Consider the following 20,381-nt stretch of genomic DNA (forward strand, 5'->3'; position numbering starts at 1 on the left):
TGAGGCCTGGGGCCCTGCTCTGGAATCATTCTGCAGGGGAATCTGTGATCTCTCTACTGGCTGGGCTTCCTTCATCCCCACCCCTGCCTGTCACCCGACCCAGTCTTCCCTGCAGTGACTACACTAGTGTGCAGACTGGGGCCTATAGGAAAACATAAGGACTATTGCTGCTACACACCTGCTCTGGGATAAGCCCTCTGCATGCATTGTCACACACCCCTGTGGGGTAGGCACACTTTATCCCCATTTTACTGATGAGGAAACTGAGGCTTAGATTACTCATCTAATAAGTGGTGGGGATTCAAATGACTGTTATTCAAAGCCAGTATCAGACCCCAGGACCTGTGTGAAAACTGTGGTACTATAAGGGGTTCCCAAAGGATAGGACTATTTATTAAGTTGGGTCGTCAAATGAAACATGAGGAAATATGCTTTCATGATTTGTGTGTGTGTGTAAGAGAAGTGTCTCTTCCTGGGGTTCGCCGAAGGCTGTGGTGACTTGGGTGCCTCAAAACAGTGCTGATACCTTGGTCTTGAGGCTAGTATTCCCTCTCTGGGTCTCAGCTGTGTCAGGAGACTTTTTTTCTAAGGAAGCGAGCAGCTGTGAGCACCATCGCCTATTGGCCCTCCCCTGCCAGTGGCCTGGTCTGCTGTTACCAAGGGCAGTCCTGCATCAATGTATTCACCAGGGCAGTGACCGGCTCTGTGGTCTTTTTTTTCTTTAGAGACAAGGTCGCCCCTAGTGGAGTGCAGTGGCATGATCATAGCTCATTGCAGCCTTACACACCTGGGCTCAGGCGACCCTCCCACCTTAGCCTTTGGAGTAGCTGGGACTCCAGTTGTGCATCACCATGCCCTAGCTAAGTTTTTTTTTTTTTCGAGACAGAGTCTTGCTCTGTCGCCCAGGCTAGAGTACAGTGGGGTGATCTTGGCTCACTGCAACCTCCACCTCCCAGGTTCAAGTGATTCTCCTGCCTCAGCCTCCTAAGTAGCTGGGATTAACAGGCACGTGCCACCGCACCCGGCTAATTTTTGTATTTTTAGTAGAGACGGGGTTTCACCATGTTGGCCAGGCTGGCCTCGAACCCCTGACCTCGTGATCCGCCTGCCTGGGCCTCCCAAAGTGCTGGGATTACAGGCCTGAGCCACTGCGCCCGGCCCTAGCTAACTTTTAAATTTTTATTTTTGTAGAGACAGGGTCTTGCTATGTTGCCCAGGCTGTTCTCAACCTCCTGACCTCAAGCAATCCTCCCACCTCAGCTTCCTAAAGCACTGGAATTACAGGCATGAGCCACCTTCTGGGCCTGGTCTTTCTTACACCCTTGTGGTTGACGACTTCCTGGAGGGGAATTCAGAGTTGGGATGTTAGGTCCTGCTCACAGGGAGGGAATCGAGACCATGGGGTATTATCCTGAGAGCCACTAAAGGGAGCTGCAGTAGACTTTGCTGGGGATACAGGAGGCTGGTGAATAGGTTCGGGAGTCAGGGCTGGCCTCTCTCAGGGTAGGGGTGATTTTCCCCATTTGACAAATGGGGAAAATGAGTTTCAACTGCTAATAGACTCTCCCAATGTCACACTGGTTAGTGGCAGAGGCTGGGAAGTTCATCTTCTCTAGGAGCATCTGGAGTGGCATAGTCCTCCCAGCAGATCTCTGGTTGCTGAGAGGGTATGGAGCTTGCCTACCTCTGGAAGATCTGGAATCTGAGGGGAAGAATGTGGGTTCTGCCTGCTGAGAGGTGACTATCTATCTGGCAAGCCAGGGACATCTGCTGATAGACATACACAAAGATGGGAAGCAGGGCATGGGGTGTGAGGAGCCTGAAAGTAGAAACTTAGCTGGTGGGGCTGGCCCAGAGCTTGAAAGGTTCACAGGAGGTGTTCAGAGCAATTGTGCCTGGTGCCTGATCTAATCTATTGTCAGAGTGTGATCGAGTTGCTAATTTTTGCTGAAGGTGGGACCTATAGGGTGGAGTTTGGGATAAAGCTGCAAGGGTGTGGCCTGGGGAAGTAATTGCAGTACCAGGCTCTGTTCTGGCCCATCTCTACCTATTTCTCTCTCTGGCTGACACTGTCATCAAGGCCCTCAGTGAGCTTTCAGAAAGACCCTGCCCTTTGTCTGGCTTCTTTTTTTTGAGACAAGGTCTTGCTCTGTCTCCCAGGCTGGAGTGCAGTGGTGTGATCATGGTTCACTGTAGCCTCGACTTCCTAGACTGAAGCAATCCTCCTGCCTTGGCCTCCCAAAGTGCTGGAATTACAGGTGTGAGCCACTGTGCCCTCCCAGCCTCTCTGGCTTCTTTCTGAGCTTTCTTCCCCTCCTCCACCCCCAGTTAGGTTTCTAGCTGAGTAGTCTCCTGGGTCTGCCCCTACAGGGAGCTATAAAATCACCTTATGCCTCCCAGGCAAAAGGGTCCTGAAACAATGAACCTCGGTGGTATGCAGGACACCAAGGGAAACAGAGACGGCCCCAGAGTGCTCACCTCTCCCGGGGGCCTCCCGCTCTTGCCTCCCAGTGCCTGTGGGGGCCGTGTCTTTGGCTCTGTCCCTCCATGCACTGAATCAATGGCTGCCTCTCCTTGCAACACATGCCTGCCAAGGCCCCCTGGCTCCCTTCTTCTCATCTGAAATTCGCTTACAAAGCCTTTTTAAAGTTGTGCTTTTAGGGACTTTATGATTTTAGGGAAGAAATGTGGGTAGCAATGACAATGTAATTAGAAAGAAGTCTGGGTGCCAGGCAGGATGATGGAGCCCTTCCCTGTTTTTGGCCCGTGAGGGCCAGGGGACATTGCTGGGGGCGGGGGCTCTGCTGAAAGGGGCTCCCACAGCTTTTCCCTTTCATGAGCTTGGAGCTGGCTAATGGCCACCACCTCTGAGGCCGCCTTCCCCTCAACAGTGGGGAGGATGGTCAGGCTGAGTCAGGATTGAGGGGCTCAGGCCGAGTCAGTATTGGGTTGGGGTCAGTCAGATACAGATGTGGGGTGCCTGCATGATGTCAGTGCCAAGGTCCAGCCTGATAGTAGGGTTGGGGCCAAGGCGAAGGCTGGGTTCTGAGCTCAGATGAAGATTGGGGTTCTTCCATAAGTGAGACAGAGCTCTGGGCCCTAGGAAAGGTGACTTCTGTACTGGTCTCTTTGGGGATCCTCCTCCCTCTCCTGCCCTCTCCGAGATGACCCTTGCAGTGACCACACCTTTTACCTGTGCTAATTTAATCTTCCTACATGTCAGCTGTACCTATCCCCATTTTACGGATGGGAGAGCTTGAAGACCAATCAAGCTTTAAATATCAGATAGGGCTTAGACAAGTGTGCCCGGGTGGTGAGGTGCAGAGGGTGCGTCCTTGGAGTGAGTTCAGAGGTGTTGGCCAAGTGGGGCCTGGAGAAGGGAAGACACTGGCTCAGGGGTCACCTGGCAAGGTAGAGCTTGAGCTGGGGCCTGATTCCCAGGTCTGGGCCAATGTTCTCTCCCTCCTCTTCTGTCTCCTGGGCTCATGGGCTGCCCCTGCTCTGTTCGCCACACCTGCATCCCCCTTCTGCCTCCGTGGCAGCCCAGCCTGGCCCAGCAGTCCTTTTACTTCCTGGCCGGCCTGAGTGAGGAGGCTGGGGAGGGTCTGGCTGGGAGGAGTTGGGGCCCAGCCCCTCCCTGGTTGAGGGGTGGGAGGAGCCTCGCCGCAGACACAGAGCCCCTTTGTCTGGGCCGTTGTGCAAAGCAGCTGGTCTGGGATTTCTGGGCGTTTTTACATTTGAAGAATAATTGCATTGTCTGGGGGGCCTCAAGAATCCAAATCCCTCCCCAGACTTCCAGGCAGTCCAAAGATGTGCCCCTGGAGCAGCTCCCCAGCTTCCCTCCCACTCTCTCTCCTCCTGTTAGAAACCTGAGAAAGAGCAGGGCGGGGTGGGGGGTCATGGGAAAACTGAGGTGGGGCTGCTGCCCTCAGGGCCCAGAAGTCTCCATTGGGAAGAGATGTTTAAAGTCCCCAAGGCTAGTCAGGAAGGGGGCAAGTGAGCTGTCCCCTGCTGCCGAGGGCACCACAGCCCTGCACAGGTCTCTTGAGCAGATGTGGGGTTGGAAGAGGGAGGAGGCTGGTGGAAGGGCTGGGTCTATTTTGGGGCACTTCAGCTGGCGGAGTCCTGGGCCCCAAGGGGAGCCAGGCAAAGTGAGCCAGGTGGGCCAATTTCCTGGGAGCCTCACTCTTCTTCTCTGGGAAACGGATTAGGAAATTCATCCGGGGGTGACCTTGAGAAAAAGGCAGGGCTCAGGCACACTTGGGAGTAGCCTGTGTTCAGAGGGGGCCAGAGATGGGTAGGAGTTTTGTCTCTCTCTCTCTCTCTCTTTTTTTTTTGAGACTGAGTCTCGCTCTGTCACCCAGGCTGGAATGCAGTGGCACGATCTTGACTCACTGCACCCTCTACCTCCTGGGTTCAAGTGATTCTCCTGCCTCAGCCTCCCGAGTAGCTGGGATTACAGGAACCTGCCACCACATCTGGCTAATTTTTGTATTTTTAGTAGAGACAGGGTTTCACCATGTTGGCCAGGCTGGTCTCAAACTCCTGACTTCAACTGATCTGCGTGCCTCGGCCTCCCCAAGTGCTGGGATTACAGGCATGAGCCACCATGCCTGGCTCTGTCTCTCTTTTTAAAATTAATGCTCCATTTTATTTTTATTTTATTTTATTTTATTTTATTTTATGTTATTTTATTTTAGAGACAGGGCCTTGCTCTGTCGCCCAGACTAGAGTGCTGTGGCGCTATCATAGCTCATTGCAACCTTGAACTCCCAGGCTCAAGCCATCCTTCCTCCTTGGTCTCCGGTGTAGCTGGGACTACAGGTACATTTCACCACAACTGGCTGATTTTTTAATTTTTATTTTTTTTGTTTATGTTTCAGACAGTCTGAATATGTTTGCAATTTTTAATTTTTAGTAGAAACTAGGTCTCACTATGTTGTCCAGGCTGGTCTCTTAACTCCTGGGCTCAAGTGATCCTCCCACCTTGGCCTCCCAAAGTGCTGGGATTACAGGCATGAACCACCTGTAATGGCTCTGACTACACCTGGCCAGATTTTTATCTCTTGTGAGGGGCGTCTTGGAAGGGTGTGGGGTACGGGAGGCTGGCCTCTCCTGGCACTGTTTTGTTTCAGTAGCCACTCTTGGAGAGGAAGTGATGTGCTGATTTTTGGGTGATTCTGAGGTGGGCTTCAATGTTAAAGTAAGGGCACCGCACACCCAGCTGGGTGATTGATTCCACTGTGGTTCACTCACAGGGTTTGGCCGCGCTCACCTTGGGCAGGGGCTCATCAGTCTAGCCTGGGACCTCAGGCCTGCTCTGTGGCTGTGGGGCTTCAGCCTCATTCTTGAGATAACAGACAACAGAATTTCCTGGGGTGAGATGCCTGTGCTTTGGGGGTAGGCTGGGGGGCAGGTGACAGTGCAGAACCAGTACGAGGGACTCACATTTCAAGGGTGTCTGTTGCTTCAGGAAGCAGTAATGGAGCAGGCCTTGCTGGTGGTTCGAGCAACACCCAGCCCTGAAATCACACAAGACTGTGCATATGTTAAGAGAACCCAGAACCAGCTTCTCTGATGTGTATGAGGGAGGCTGTTTCCTGCAGGCCTTCAGGTGGGCTAGGCTGGGGAGGCTCCAGACTTTTGGTGAAGTTGGGAGTCTGTGCGTATGTTTTGGGGGGGAGTTGTGAGTGAGAACTGAAGCTAGAAAGGCCAGCTGGGTCCAGAGGGCAAGGCTGATGTGCAGAGATCTTCCCCAGGCCTACTACATAGTAGGTGCTGCGTGAATTGCTAAATTATATTCCCTGGCCAGCGAGATGCCCAGCTGTGCTTGTCCTTGGAGGATGGGGCTGGGAGATTGAGACCCGCATGGGTGAGGCTCACATAGAGGAGGCGGGGTGGAGGGTGCTTCTGGTGCAGTTGGGGGTGGAGGTGACATGATTCAGGCTGTGGGGTTGCCATGGCTTAACCCGATGAATGAGGAGGGTCTCCCACTAAGGGTGACTCCAGATTTGAGCCTAGGGACTGCTTGGTGGTCCTGTAATTTGACCTCAATGAGGAAAGTGCCAGGAGTTGGGCAGTGCCCCCAGTTTAGTTCTGGGCATTTCCCAGTGGGGCTTGGCAGGGTCAAACGTTGGAGACCAGGACTAACACGTGTCTCTAGTATTTGGCCATTAGAAGGTACTTGCTGGAGTGTAAATTTCTTCACTTTTTTTTTTCTGAGACAGGGTCTCACTCTGTTGCCCAGGCTGGAGCGCTGTGGTGCCATCTCAGCTCACTGCAACTAGAGTGTACATTTCTGAGGGTGTCAAAATGAATTGGGGAGGATGTTCCAGGGATGGGATGAAGAAGTGGCAGTTCACACAAACTTTGGTGGCTCGTGCCCACTCTGGTCACCTGACTTCTGAGTCTTTATTCTATTCATCCGTCTTTGGCAACCCTGCCACAGGACGGGGTTTTTCCTCCCTCTTTTCCTCTCTCCATACCCTGCTGCCTTCCTGTGTCCAGTGTGGCTTCTTGGGACACTTCAGTCAGGGTGGTGGCAGCTCTGGACAGCTGGGGGAGGCGGTGGCCTGCAGGCTGGAGAACTGGCTGCGTGGTATCTTGGATGAAATTGCCAGGGGACTGGGGGGTGCACTCATGCCCTGGCTGGCCTGATTTCTTGGCACTCCCAGGCATTGCCTGCTTGGGGACATGGAGAATAAACTCAAGGCATGGGTGCAGGCGCTGGGCAAGAGGCTCACACCCCCACTTTGCCATGGAAGCAGGAGCAAGAAGGCAAGTGTCTGTTGCCCGCCCTCCTCCTCTTCCCTGCCTGGCTGAGCCAGCACTTTTTTCTTCTCTCCTTTATCTGCTCAAAAAGTACAGGGTGTTCTGTTTCTCCTGTGCATACAGATCAAGGAGCGGATGTTATTTCTTTCTTTCTTTCCCCAAGGCGAGAGAAGGACAGGGCAGGCACCGAGGACCATTTAAGCGATTCTCCTTCCTCAATAAGGCAGTTTCTCATACATTAAAACAAAACAAAACAAAACCCAGAAGGGAAAGGAAACGATGACACACACCAACAGAGAACAAGTTGCCCCTTACTGCCCCCACGCCCCACCAGGCATTTAGCACACAGTAGGTGTCCTGGCTATGTTCTCTCTCTCCCTTTCAGTTGGACCCCTGGGTGTGCTGGCTCCATGGGATGATTAAGTGATGTTAAGGACGCTGCTGGCCAGGGTGTGCCAGCTCCATGGGATGACATCAGGGCCACAGGACAGACTCATTTCTCTGCCCTCTGTGGGCTGTGTAGGGGGCTCCTCTGGCTTCCTGGAGGCATCGGGGATTGACAGGCTTATCTGGGACAGGGCCTGAGGAGGGACAGGACTGTGGGATTAGCTGTGAGGGTCAGGATGCAGGTGACTCATGTGGCCCCTGCTTACTTGCATGGCATTCCATGTGCGATCTCTGAATTCAAAGTCTCTGAGACCAGGTGCAGGGAGCTGGGGGTTCTTTCTGTGCTGATCTTGGAGGCAGAGTGGCTGCCTGCATTCATTCCACGGTCCATTCCACAGCTTGTTCCAAGGACAGTCTGCTCATGATGTAGCTTCCGCACTTGACAAATTGTTTTCATGCATGAGGCCCTTGAAAATGTTGACAGTCTTGTGACATCCATGGAGGGCCTTATTTGACGGTCACAACGAAGCGGTGAGGACAAGCGGGCCACGCATGGCTCTGGGAGCAGGGAAGGCAGGTAGCTGGCTGGGACGGCCCTGCTGGCACCGAGCGCTGTTCCCCTATCCTGGCTTCCCAACGCTGGAGATTATCTGGTCCCCTGGTTTTCAGAGGTGGTGCTCCAGGGAGCCTGGGGTAAGGGGGACCCCTAGTTTAATACCTGCTACACCCTGACCCCCATAGCAGCTTTTTAAGAAGGGGTTCCACCAGTAAGGCGTGAGAGCCACTGCAGCCATCCCTTTCCGTAGTGGATAGGAGACTGTGTGTGGGGTGGCCTGGGGCAGACCCGCCGGGCGGGTTGTGGCGCCACGTCAGTCCAGGGTGCCCAGGGTGGCGGCGTCCCCGTCGCAGCTGGCGCGGCCCCTCCGGAGCACGCCGCGTGTTTACCGACCTGACGCAGCGTCCCGGCCCGGCTGGCAGACATCCGGCGGCATCACCGCTGACCCTCCCCGCCCGCCCCATGCAGGCGGCCACATCCTCACCTCTAAATTTAGTTTGCAGGAAGGAGAACCTGGGGTAGGGTGGGGGAGGACTGGAGCCAGCCCTGATCCCTGTCCTCCCGGGAGGGAGGCAGGACCTAGCATTTCTGGGGCGAGGGAGGAGAGGGACGGGAGTCAGAGGACAGAGGCGGGGAGGAGGAAAGGGCCGGAGCTGCCCTGCTCCCGGCGTCGCCTCATCACCAGTGAAAGCGCGACACCCGCTGTCTGGGAAGGGGAGCCGGAGCCCTTGCCTCCGAAGAGGAGGCTGCCCGGATGGGGCTCCGGGTCTCGGGCGCCACCTACCGGCCTTTTTGGGAACCGATTCTGCACGGAGTTGGCGGGCCTGGGTCTCAGGGAGACTTGGAGGGCTTTTAGGGGCTGGACGGTGGGTGGGGGGGTGGAGGAAGGATTCCCGTCCAGGCCCAGGCGTCGCGGGGGCAGGTGGAATGGGCGGGGGAGGCACAAAGAGCAGCTTCTCAGCCTAAGAGTATTTCGAAAAAAGCTTCCTTTGCTCACCCATGTCACTTAAGTGATGTTAAGGACGCTGCGGTTCCAAGCGGGATAGAAACCTCAGTGGTCAGACCCTGAAATGCATGGAGAAGAAAGTCAGTGTGGCAGCCTTTGACGGACTGATTGGAGGACAGGAATGACTCTTGTTAGTGAGGTCTATGTAGATACATACAGTGAATTACACATATCTCAACTGTGCAGCTCAGCGAATCTTCATACGTGCACTGGGTACCCACCCTTCAGATTAAGATATTTATTCCCTCTACCCCAGAAAGGCCCCTCCTGCCCCCTTCAGTCATCTCCCTGCCTCCTAACCTCTCTTCTGACCTCTGGCTTCACAGATTGAGTTTGCCTCTTCCTGAGCTTCGTGTGAATGAAGTCATACAGTCCGTGCCCTTGTCTCTGGCTTCTTTTGCTCAGTGTGTGATTGAGGTGCATCTATGTGGTTGGGAGTATAAGTAGTTGGGTTCTATCTATTGCTGAAGAATAGTCCGTGGTATGGATATGCTACATACAGCACCGTATGTCTCTGTTCTCCTGCTGATAGAGCTGTGGGGTGTTTTTATTTTCAGGCTGTTATGAGTATAGCTGCTGTGCACACTCTTTAACATGTGTCTTTGGTGGAATGTGCCCTCTTTCTGTTGGGTGTATTCTTAAGAGTGGGATTGCTATGTCATGGGAACAGTTATGCGCAGCTTTATTAGGTATGGGTGACAGTGCCCCTTGTTTGCTGTCCGGCAGCCACCTTCCACCCACATTTGTTCCCTGTTAGATCCTGGATACTATTAGATTCTGCAACTTCTGCCACTTAAACCTCAGCAAAGACAACTGGAATCTAAATTGCTTGAATCAGGGAAGGAACAGGGACAGCATCTGAGCTGAGTGGTTCCTCAGGGTGGCCCCCAGATACCTCCAAACCCTCCGGGTCATTCTGGGAAGAGAAAAGCAGCCTCTCCTAGCCCTGGGGCCAGATTTGGGGACCCCCTTGGCCTCCCAGCCATCAGCTCCCCTAGTCTGGCGTCTCTGAGCAAACTGGCTTAGTGTAACTGTCAATTTCATGTCTGGCCTCTGGTGCCACGGGTCCTCTTGGTCCACTGTTTCCTGGGCTCCTTGCTGCTTTGTGGTGGCTGAGGGACTGGGTGGCTGGGAAAACAACCTACCCGGAATAGCAGGCTTGTTGGATGCAGGCCTCGTGGTGCTTTCTTGGGGGAGGGCGGGACTATGTCCTGCCCACCAAATTGCCACTTCGTTGAGGCTGTGAAAGACCAACAGAAAGCCAGAGACAAGAGAAGGGGCAAGGGAAAGAGAGAAAGAGTGCCAGGGAGAAGCCAGGCAAAGGAGGGAGAGCAGAGGGTTCAGGGTTGTGTGTGCAAGTATCCTGGGATCTGTGTGAGTATCCTGAGGTTTGTGTGAGTATCTTGGGGTCCATGCAAGTATCTTCAGGTCCAGGCAAGTATCCGGGGTCCATGCAAGTATCTTGGGGTCCAGGCAAGTATCCTGGGGTCTGTGTGAGTATCTTGGGGTCCAGGCAAGTATCTGGGGTCTGTGTGAGCATCCTGGTATTGGCACCAGGTGGACCACAGCAGCTATGCCATGCTGAGCTGGTCCAGAATCAGCAGCCCCAAGTCCCAGTCTCTCCTGACTGTGGCCTTCTTGGTCATCTCCTCACTGGCTGCCTCTCATCTCCACTTTGGGGCCTGTGGTCAGGGAAGAAGCAATGCCTAACAAGTTTGGGGGTGGGATTGAGAATTTCAGGGGCTTAAGATGGGCTCCCAGGTCTCCTGCCTGCTGGTGGGGACCCAAAATGCATCCCTCCCTTTCTTACTCCTTCCCTCCCTTTCTTCCTTTTTTCCTCCCTTTCTGCCACCTTCCTTTATTTATTCTTCCCTCCCTCCCTGCCCCTTTGAAGGTGGCTCTTCTTGTCCAGGTCCTCAGAGAGGGAGGGAGAGGACTCCAGGTCTCCCCACCCACAACAGAGGGCAGAGTGTGATGAAAGCCCTGAGTGTCCCTTGGGGCAGGTGGGAAGTGAAAGCAGAGCCACTAAGCTGTGATACCTCCTCCCCCTGCAGGTTCCTAGAAGGTGAGCGCGGACGGTATGCAAAGTTGTGAATCCAGTGGCGACAGTGCGGATGACCCTCTCAGTCGTGGCCTACGGAGAAGGGGACAGCCTCGTGTGGTGGTGATCGGCGCTGGCTTGGCTGGCCTGGCTGCAGCCAAAGCACTTCTTGAGCAGGGCTTCACGGATGTCACTGTGCTTGAGGCTTCCAGCCACATCGGAGGCCGTGTGCAGAGTGTGAAACTTGGTAAGTGCCACCCAATCCAGCCCAGCCACCTCCCCAGGTCACCTTTAGTCTCCTAATTCCCGGCTCTGCCTGAAATCTCATTATTTTAGCTTCTGGGATAAATGTTCCATCATGCATCCTGCCTGGGCGTTTTCCAGAAGCTTCCTTTGCTCCTCGTGGCAGCCCTCTGAGGTGGGCTGACTTTCACTTGTGGAGAATGCTGGCTTGCTTCTGACCTAGTGTTCACAGTGTTTAGGAGCGAGTGGACACCCAAGCTCTCTTGGTACTGAGTGGGCAAGTTTCTATTTCACAAGAAGTGAAATTCTTCTGCAAGGTCCTAGTAGTTGTTAACTTTTGATTGTGAATTAGTATAACATGACTAAGAGCTAGCCCTGGAGCAGTAGGATCCTGGGTTAGCAGAGATGAAAGGGGATTTTGGGCCTCCGTGTGTGATGGGCAGGTCTTGGGATAATCTGAGAAGTGGATCTGTCTAGGTTGCAGAGCAACGAGGACCCTGGAGAAAGAAGCCAGGTAAGAGACTTGCCCTAGGGGTGGGCAGACTTTGCCAGGGATCTCAGAGAGTGGGGAAATTGCCCGAAATCCCTAGGTGAGGGCTTCCCAACTGGGGTGGGGGTGGGGGGTCTGACCATTGAGGGGTTGGGTGGGTAGAAACCATGAAAATGACCCAGTAAGACCACACATGGCCTGGAATGTGTGGCTACATTGATCCTCTAGAGGAATTTTTTTTTTTTTTTTTTTTTTTTTTGAGACAGAGTCTCGCTCTGTCACCCAGGCTGGAGTGCAGTGGCATGATCTTGGTTCACTGCAACCTCCGCTTCTGGGATTCAAGAGATTCTCCTGCCTCAGCCTCCCAAGTAGCTGGGATTACAGGTGTGTGCCACCACGCCTGGCTAATTTTTGTATTTTTAGTAGAGATGAGCGTTTCACCATGTTGGCCAGGCTGGTCTTGAACTCCTGACCTCAGGTGATCCGCCTGCCTGGGCCTCTTGTAGAAACTTTGATTGCCTTAAGTGTCTTCCCCTACAGCATTTCCTGCAAGGCATACCTAAAGTTGTCCCTTTTCCCCTGGCACACACAAGAGTGTCTGCAGGGAAACAGACTCCACCTTCTCATGGGAGGAATGGCAAAGTCACGTTGCAAAGGGGTGTGTGTACAAAGATAGGAGGAATCACTGTGACTATCTTGGCAAAAAATGTACCACATATATCTTGAAGCAGGCCTGCAAAAACAAAACAAAACACCCCCCAAAATTTCTATTTTCCTTTCATTGTTTTAGCTTCCCTGGGAGCTAGGTAGGGATGGAGAGGAATGGGAGAAGGAGACAGTTTCTGCAGCATTAGAAGAAGGAACTGAGGCCCAGGCACAGAGGCAACTTGCCTCAGAGCATATGATACCTTGGCTGGGGATGGGGTAGTAGACCTAGTTCCCAGGCCATCCCAACTTGGACCCACGAGATGCCCCCTGCCCCAGTCTGGCTCTCAGGGTTTTTTGTACTGTGTCCAAGGATGTAGAAGGCTTTACTTTCCCTGGAAGTGTGCTTTAGATTGCTTTTTGGGGGAATCTTGCAAACTGGGATGTTTGCACTTCTCTCCTGCCCTATGCTGAATTTGGAGGGAGTCATTTTCTGTCTGGGAAATGCTTTAGATCTTGGAGCCACTGGGGATGTTGAAGAATTGAAAAAAGGCCAGGTGGGGACCCTCAGGTACCCACAGTGCTTCTCCCAGGTGAGGAGGCACCAGTGAGGAAGTGGGGTCTGATATCTGGTGTTACCTGAGAAAAAGGTGGGACTGAAAAAGAAGAGCCTTCTAACTGGTCCAGTAAGGTGACTCTGGGACAAATCACAGAGTCATCCAAGGTGGCAGTTATCTTAGCTATAAGGTGGTTTTCAGTGGGAACTTTTCACTGAGGACCTTCATTGGTTGCCAGCGGTGGAAGTTCAAGCTCTTCCCTGCCCTCTTGTAGGGGTGGAAAGACCCTCTTGGAGGAAGGAGGGGGAAGCAGTGCTGGCCCTCTCTGGAGAAGTCCCTAAGCCTCTAAGGGCCTGCTGTTGTCACCCTCAGGACACGCCACCTTTGAGCTGGGAGCCACCTGGATCCATGGCTCCCATGGGAACCCTATCTATCATCTAGCAGAAGCCAACGGCCTCCTGGAAGAGACAACCGATGGGGAACGCAGCGTGGGCCGCATCAGCCTCTATTCCAAGAATGGCGTGGCCTGCTACCTTACCAACCACGGCCGCAGGATCCCCAAGGACGTGGTTGAGGAATTCAGCGATTTATACAACGAGGTGCGGTGTGAGCAGAGTAGCTGGGCATAAGGGCATGGGGAGACCTGGGAGGTCTGTGATTCTGGTCATGTCTCTGCACACTCCCTGGGCCCTGCATTTGGAAAACCAGGATAATGTGAGGGTAAAATGAAGATACTCAGTGGGAAAGTACTAGGCAAGAGATTGATACATGTGATTAAATATTCCTTTAAAAAGTCCTTAAACGTCTTTTGTTAGATTTATTACTAGGTATGTGGGGGTGGTGGTGATGGTTGTTGCTGTTGTTTTTGGATACTCTTATAAGTAGTAGTTTTTTTTTTTTTTTTTTTTTGAGACGGAGTCTAGATCTGTCACCCAGGCTGGAGTGCAGTGGTGCGATCTCAGCGCACTGCAACCTCCGCCTCCTGGGTTCAAGCAATTCTCCTGCCTCCACCTCCCAAGCAAGTAGCTGAGATTACAGGCGCGCGCCACCACGCCTGGTTAATTTTTGTATTTTTAATAGAGACAGGGTTTCACTGTGTTGGCCAGACTGGTTTTGAACTCCTGACCTCGTGATCTGCCTGCCTCGGCCTCCCAAAGTGCTGGGATTACAGGTGTGAGCCACCACACCTGGCCATAAATAGTAATTTTTTTTTTTTTTTTTTTTTTTGAGACGGAGTCTCGCTGTCGCCCAGGCTGGAGTGCAGTGGCGCGATCTCGGCTCACTGCAGGCTCTGCCCCCTGGGGTTCACGCCATTCTCCTGCCTCAGCCTCCCGAGTAGCTGGGACTACAGGCGCCCGCCACCTCGCCCGGCTAATTTTTTGTATTTTTAGTAGAGACGGGGTTTCACCGTGTTAGCCAAGATGGTCTCGATCTCCTGACCTCGTGATCCGCCCGCCTCGGCCTCCGAAAGTGCTGGGATTACAGGCGTGAGCCACCGCGCCCGGCCCATAAATAGTAATTTTTAAAAACTTTATTTTCTAATTGTTTCTGATATATAGAAATAGAATTGATTTTTATATATTGATTTACCTTGCTAAATTATTTTTAATTCTAATAATATATCTATTATGTTAATTATATTAATTTATATTCTAATAATATTTTGGAATTTATGTATATAACTCTACAGAAAAGATGAGAATTTTGTCTTTTTTTCCTTTCTAGTCATTAGACCAGCATTTATCCAATAGAACTTTCCACAGTGATGGTGATGTTTTAGACCTGTGCTCTGCAGTGTGGTAGTCACTAGCCACATTTGGCTCTTGAGCACTTGAAATGATGCAAGTAAAACTGAGGAACTGAATATTTAATTTTTTGTTGTTATTGTTTGTTTTTGAGATGGAGTCTCGCTCTGTCGTCCAGGCTGGAGTGCAGTGGTGTGATCTCAGCTCACTGCAAGCTTTACCTCTCTGGTTCAAGCGACTCTCTGCCTCAGCCTCCTGAGTAGCTGTGATTACAGGCATGCGACATGCCTAGCTAATTTTTGTATTTTTAGTAGAGATGGGGTTTCACCATGTTGTTCAGGTTGGTCTCGAACTCCTGACTTCATGATCAGCCCACCTTGGCCTCCCAAAGTGCTGGGATTACAGGTGTGAGCTACCGCGCCTGGCCTAATTTCTTAATTTTAAATTGCTACAGGTGTCTAGTAGCTACTGCATTGGATAGCACAGCTGTAGACAGTTTTATTTTTTTCTTGCCTTATTGCACTGGTTAGTATCTCAGTGCAGTGTTGGATAGAAGTGGCAATGGCACACATCCTTGTTTTATTCTGATTTTTAAAAAATTATTAATATTGTTAGTATTCTTTAGCTGTGTGAACTGCACTGAACAAGCAAAGTAATGTGTAGGCCCTGTCATCTGATAGCTTGTCATTTATGGTGTAATGACCCTTCACTCCAGCTCAGTAATTTGGCCAGCAAACATCTATTGTGCATTTTCTTTTCTTTCTTTTTTTTTTTTTTTTTGAGACGGAGTTTCACTCTTGTTGTCCAGGCTAGAGTACAATGGCACGATCTCAGCTCACTGCAACCTCCGCCTCCCGGGGTCAAGTGGTTCTCCTGCCTCAGCCTCCTGAGTAGCTGGGATTACAGGCCTGTACCACCATGCCCAGCTAATTTTGTATTTTTAGTAGAAACGGGGTTTCTCCATGTTGGTCAGGCTGGTCTCGAACTCCTGACCTCAGGTGATCTGCCCACCTCGGCCTCCCAAAGTGCTGGGATTACAAGCGTTGAGCCACCGCGCCCAGCCTATTGTGCATTTTCTAATCTCTTGGGCATGAGAAAGGAGACATGACCCTTGCTTTGGGGTGGTCCCTGCTCTATGGAGGACAGGCACACTCGGTGTGGTGTGTGTGCACCAACAAGGTACGTTGTGTGCAGTCCATTGTATTGTGCATTCTCACTCATGTGCAAAGAGACTGAATTGTTAATGGGTCAAATAAGAACTAGTATTCTTCAAAGTAGACCTTTCTGTTCTGCCGGAAATCAGCCCCAGCCTGATTCCCAGGTTATTGTGAGTGATTCAAACATAGATGCCTCTTGAAAATGACTTTCAGGACCCATGGTTTGTTCTTTTAAATGCCTTTAAAAGTAGATCGTCATCAAATTCTGCTGGGGGTTTAATTTTTGAAAGTCAAGAGTGTGCATTGTGGATATGGAGTGGATATGGTGGATTATCTGGGTGGTGATGTTTTGAGTCAAAAGGATAAGGCGTAACCATGATGTCAAGATTTCTCTGTGTGGCTTTTAATCAATCCTAGAGGCCATTCTGAGGAGGTGTGCTCTAAGCACGTGAAACCTTGCCTCAGTGTGGCTTCATAATAAATATGCAGCCCCCAAAGATGATGACTTTGAAGAGCCACTCATTTGAATGTATTTTATTTATTAACAAATAAATGAGTTTGTACAATAGTATCATCTAGAGCTTAGTTTCTGGAATAAGACTGCCTTGACCAAATACCAGTTCTACCATTTATTAGCTGTGGAATCTTGAGCAGGTTATTGAGCCTCTCTGAGCCTTACTTTCCTCTTCTGTAAAATGGTCATGGTTGTACCTACCTCATAGTATTATGAGGATTGAATGAGAGCCAATGATAAGTGCTTAATGAGAATTGGGGTGAGTATTATTAGCTGTCACAGACCTGTCCCATTTTCCTTGGGTCACATTGGGAAGGTGTCGAATAACCCAGGAGAGGAGACTGTGCCATATGATACACCCATGTTCGGTGAAGGCTGCCCTAGTTGGTGGCTGATACAAAGAGTCATGTCGATGGACTAAATTTGTTACTCCTCAGCTGGGCATTTTGGCCTCTGGTTAACATAAGCTAAGGACTGGCTACCACGTTGGTTATCACCCAAGGGAAAAACCCAGGGAGGAGGCAAATTGAAAGCCTGACCCTTGGCAGTGGTCCTGGGTGAAGAATTTGCTGAGGACTCCAGCTAAGGCTCACCACTCAGCATCTCCTGATTGCAGGGAGGCAAGACAAAACAATTTCCCTCACTTTCTTCTTTATAATTTAGTCTCCAGAGATAAGTTTAATTCATGTTTGTGTCTCAGGTGGAGGCCTTCCCCTCGAGTGAGGTGGTGGTGGCGGCGGGTGGTGGACATCACTGTGCTTTGCCATCTTCCTTCACCCTGTGGCCTCAGGGCCTAGCCCAGGGCTGGGGGACAGGGCAGACACAATTCCCAGACATGTGTGCTGACCACACTTACTTTAGGAAGGGAAACAAACCATTCATCAGCTCAGCCACAGAGGGCTCGGCCAAGGAGCCTCCATTAGCTGGTGTCCTGGGAATGACAGCTGTGGGCATATGATCCTGCCGCCTTTTTGCTCACAGCCCTCCAGCGATGCCAGGGCCTTGGATCAAGTCCAGAGTCCTTAGAATAACTCTCAGTCCTTTATGCCCTGGACCCTGCCTGCCTTTCCAAAGTTGGCTCTCAGATCCTCTCTCCTTGCTGCCCCCTCCAGCAAAACCAAACCCCTTCAGGATCCTGACTGCTTCTCCGTCTTTGAGGTTGCTGTTCCCTCTGCCTGAAATGCTTCACATTGTCCTAAGCGAGGGCCCAGCAAGAAAGCCTCTGGGGCCCATCCCACCTCTCTGACAGGTCAGAGGCGAGGAGGTGGCTGCCCAGGGCCTTGGCTGTTGGTGCAGCATTGAGTGCAACCTCGGATCCCTAAGGGACAGAGACCAGGGGCTCGGTGCATCCAGGGGACACCTGGGAACTGGTGGGTCTGAGTTCGGGGCTTCTGTTTGAGATGGAGGTGTGATGGAGGTGTGATGAGGTGTTTTCAGTCTCATGGGGTCTCTCTGGCAGGTCTATAACTTGACCCAGGAGTTCTTCCGGCATGATAAACCAGTCAATGCTGAAAGTCAAAATAGCGTGGGGGTGTTCACCCGAGAGGAGGTGCGTAACCGCATCAGGAATGACCCTGACGACCCAGAGGCTACCAAGCGCCTGAAGCTCGCCATGATCCAGCAGTACCTGAAGGTATCTTGAGGAAGACGGATTCTGGGGGCGTCTGGGTCTGAGGAGGGCTGCGCTGCTCCTACCCCTGCCCAACCCTGGCGGTCACCTGGCTTCTCCTTGGGTCTTCCCGCAGGTGGAGAGCTGTGAGAGCAGCTCACACAGCATGGACGAGGTGTCCCTGAGTGCCTTCGGGGAGTGGACCGAGATCCCCGGCGCTCACCACATCATCCCCTCGGGCTTCATGCGGGTTGTGGAGCTGCTGGTGGAGGGCATCCCTGCCCACATCATCCAGCTAGGGAAACCTGTCCGCTGCATTCACTGGGACCAGGCCTCAGCCCGCCCCAGAGGCCCTGAGATTGAGCCCCGGGGTGAGGGCGACCACAATCACGACACTGGGGAGGGTGGCCAGGGTGGAGAGGATCCCCGGGGGGGCAGGTGGGATGAGGATGAGCAGTGGCCGGTGGTGGTGGAGTGCGAGGACTGTGAGCTGATCCCGGCGGACCATGTGATTGTGACCGTGTCGCTGGGCGTGCTGAAGAGGCAGTACACCAGTTTCTTCCGGCCAGGCCTGCCCACAGAGAAGGTGGCTGCCATCCACCGCCTGGGCATTGGCACCACCGACAAGATCTTTCTGGAATTCGAGGAGCCCTTCTGGGGCCCTGAGTGCAACAGCCTACAGTTTGTGTGGGAGGACGAAGCGGAGAGCCACACCCTCACCTACCCACCTGAGCTCTGGTACCGCAAGATCTGCGGCTTTGATGTCCTCTACCCGCCTGAGCGCTACGGCCATGTGCTGAGCGGCTGGATCTGCGGGGAGGAGGCCCTCGTCATGGAGAAGTGTGATGACGAGGCAGTGGCCGAGATCTGCACGGAGATGCTGCGTCAGTTCACAGGTGCACCATGTGCCCCACGACCCGCTTCCCCCACCCTGCTTCTTCCTCACCTGCCCTCCTCTGGTGGACCCATGTCAGCTCTCTCCTCCCCAGACTGTGAAGCTCGGATGCTGTGCCCCATGAGAGAGCCACCGCAGGGTGCCACATTCAGCCAAAGGCTCTTCAATTGCTGACAGTTTAGAATTTGAAACACTCAGAATTATGGGCGCTGTGTCTCTTCCCTCTAAGGGCTGATGGTAAAACACTCAGATCACTGCCCATTGTGCTCTGTTGCTAAGAGCTGGATTTGCATTTTACTCTCTGAGTCTTTCAGCTCAACATTTTTCACCCACTATTCCAGGAGGGCCTCACAAGAACCCCCGGCATTAGGCGGGGAAACATGATTATGTGTCATGTGTTTTCAGATAGATAGGAAAAGTAAGGTGGAGTGTTTTGCTGGGGGTCACAGAAGGTGCTGAGTGGGTACACAGCTCGAGCCCCAGCCTCCCTCCTTCCTCTTCTATCCTCCGTGCCTACCCCTGGCAGTCTGGTCCTCCCGGAGCCCTGGAGGTGGGGTGGGGGGTTGTCCCTTTGGGGTCATCTTCCATATGCAGCCATTTCTTATCCTCCCTCCTCTTGGCTTTTCTGACTCCCCCATCAGGGAACCCCAACATTCCAAAACCTCGGCGAATCTTGCGCTCGGCCTGGGGCAGCAACCCCTACTTCCGTGGCTCCTATTCATACACGCAGGTGGGCTCCAGCGGAGCAGATGTGGAGAAGCTGGCCAAGCCCCTGCCGTACACGGAGAGCTCAAAGACAGCGGTAAGCGGGGCGTTTGGGGTGAGGAGGGGAGTTGTGGGTGTATTTTGTATGTGTGTCTGGTCCAGGGTGAGGAGGGCTAGGGTAGTGTTCACTAAGGGGTGATCAGGTGAGGCAGGGTTGTCGTAGCTTCTGTAATGAGAGAAAACACAAGGAGAAAAGTGTGCACTTAATATCTGGAAGAAAAAATGGAATCAAATTGAAACTTAAAATGTTTTCTTGATGTTATGAAAACTGAGCTATTCCGTGCTGGGCTGGCCAATATGGTAGCTATCAGCCGCTTTCAATTTAAATTAATTTATTAAAAATTTAAATTAATACAGTATTTTTTTTTTCTTTTTTGAGACAGAGTCTTGCTCTGTCTACACTTCAGGCTGGGGTGTAGTGGTGCGATCACAGCTCACTGCAGCCTTGACCTCCTGGGCTCAAGTGATCCTCCCACCTCAGCCTCCCAAGTAGCGGGACCACGGGCATGCCGGCATGCCACCATGTCCAGCTAATTTTTGTATTTATTTATTTATTTTTGGTACAGATGGGGTTTCATCATACTGCTAGGCTGGTCTTGAACTCCTGGGCTCGAGCTATCCTCCCGCCTCAACCTCCTGAAGTGCTAGGATTATAGGAATGAGCCGCCAACCTTGGCCAATATAGTAAAGTTTTTGTTCCTTGGTTGCGCTAGTCACATTTCAAGTTCAATAGCCACATGTGGCTAGAGGTTACCATAGTAAGTTATATAGTGATAGGAATGTCTTATTGGACAGCACCGATTCAATAGAAATGTTTTCCCAATATATTTTAGAAAATAAAGTTTAGATTACTGATGCTCCACAATTATGCCAACCGTACACTAAAAAAAAAAAAAAAAATCTGAAATATATATTTTTGCTCCCATAAAGTGGATTTTGAGTTTCCCCCATCAAGTAGACACACACAGTAAATGTTAAAACTCAACAGAGTTGTATTTAA

The 20,381-nt window shown here is 52.0% G+C and overlaps 1 protein-coding gene across 3 annotated transcripts in view; it reads left to right on the plus strand.

Moving 5' to 3' along the window:
• Positions 1-20,381, plus strand: part of SMOX (spermine oxidase) — a 38,658-nt gene that overhangs the window by 15,421 nt on the left and 2,856 nt on the right. For 2 of the 3 annotated variants that reach the window (XM_055265805.2, XM_055265806.2), the window contains exons 2-6: positions 10,775-11,008; positions 13,069-13,295; positions 17,572-17,745; positions 17,858-18,617; positions 19,258-19,418. In XM_055265805.2, the coding sequence (XP_055121780.2) occupies positions 10,801-11,008; positions 13,069-13,295; positions 17,572-17,745; positions 17,858-18,617; positions 19,258-19,418 (1,530 nt within the window). In that variant the 5' untranslated portion in view covers positions 10,775-10,800. The remainder of the gene's footprint in view (positions 1-10,774; positions 11,009-13,068; positions 13,296-17,571; positions 17,746-17,857; positions 18,618-19,257; positions 19,419-20,381) is intronic. The other variant, XM_055265807.2, reaches the window with a different exon arrangement.

Source organism: Symphalangus syndactylus, chromosome 24 (genome assembly GCF_028878055.3).
Source record: "Symphalangus syndactylus isolate Jambi chromosome 24, NHGRI_mSymSyn1-v2.1_pri, whole genome shotgun sequence".
In the NCBI taxonomy this organism is placed as follows: Eukaryota; Metazoa; Chordata; class Mammalia; order Primates; family Hylobatidae; genus Symphalangus; species Symphalangus syndactylus.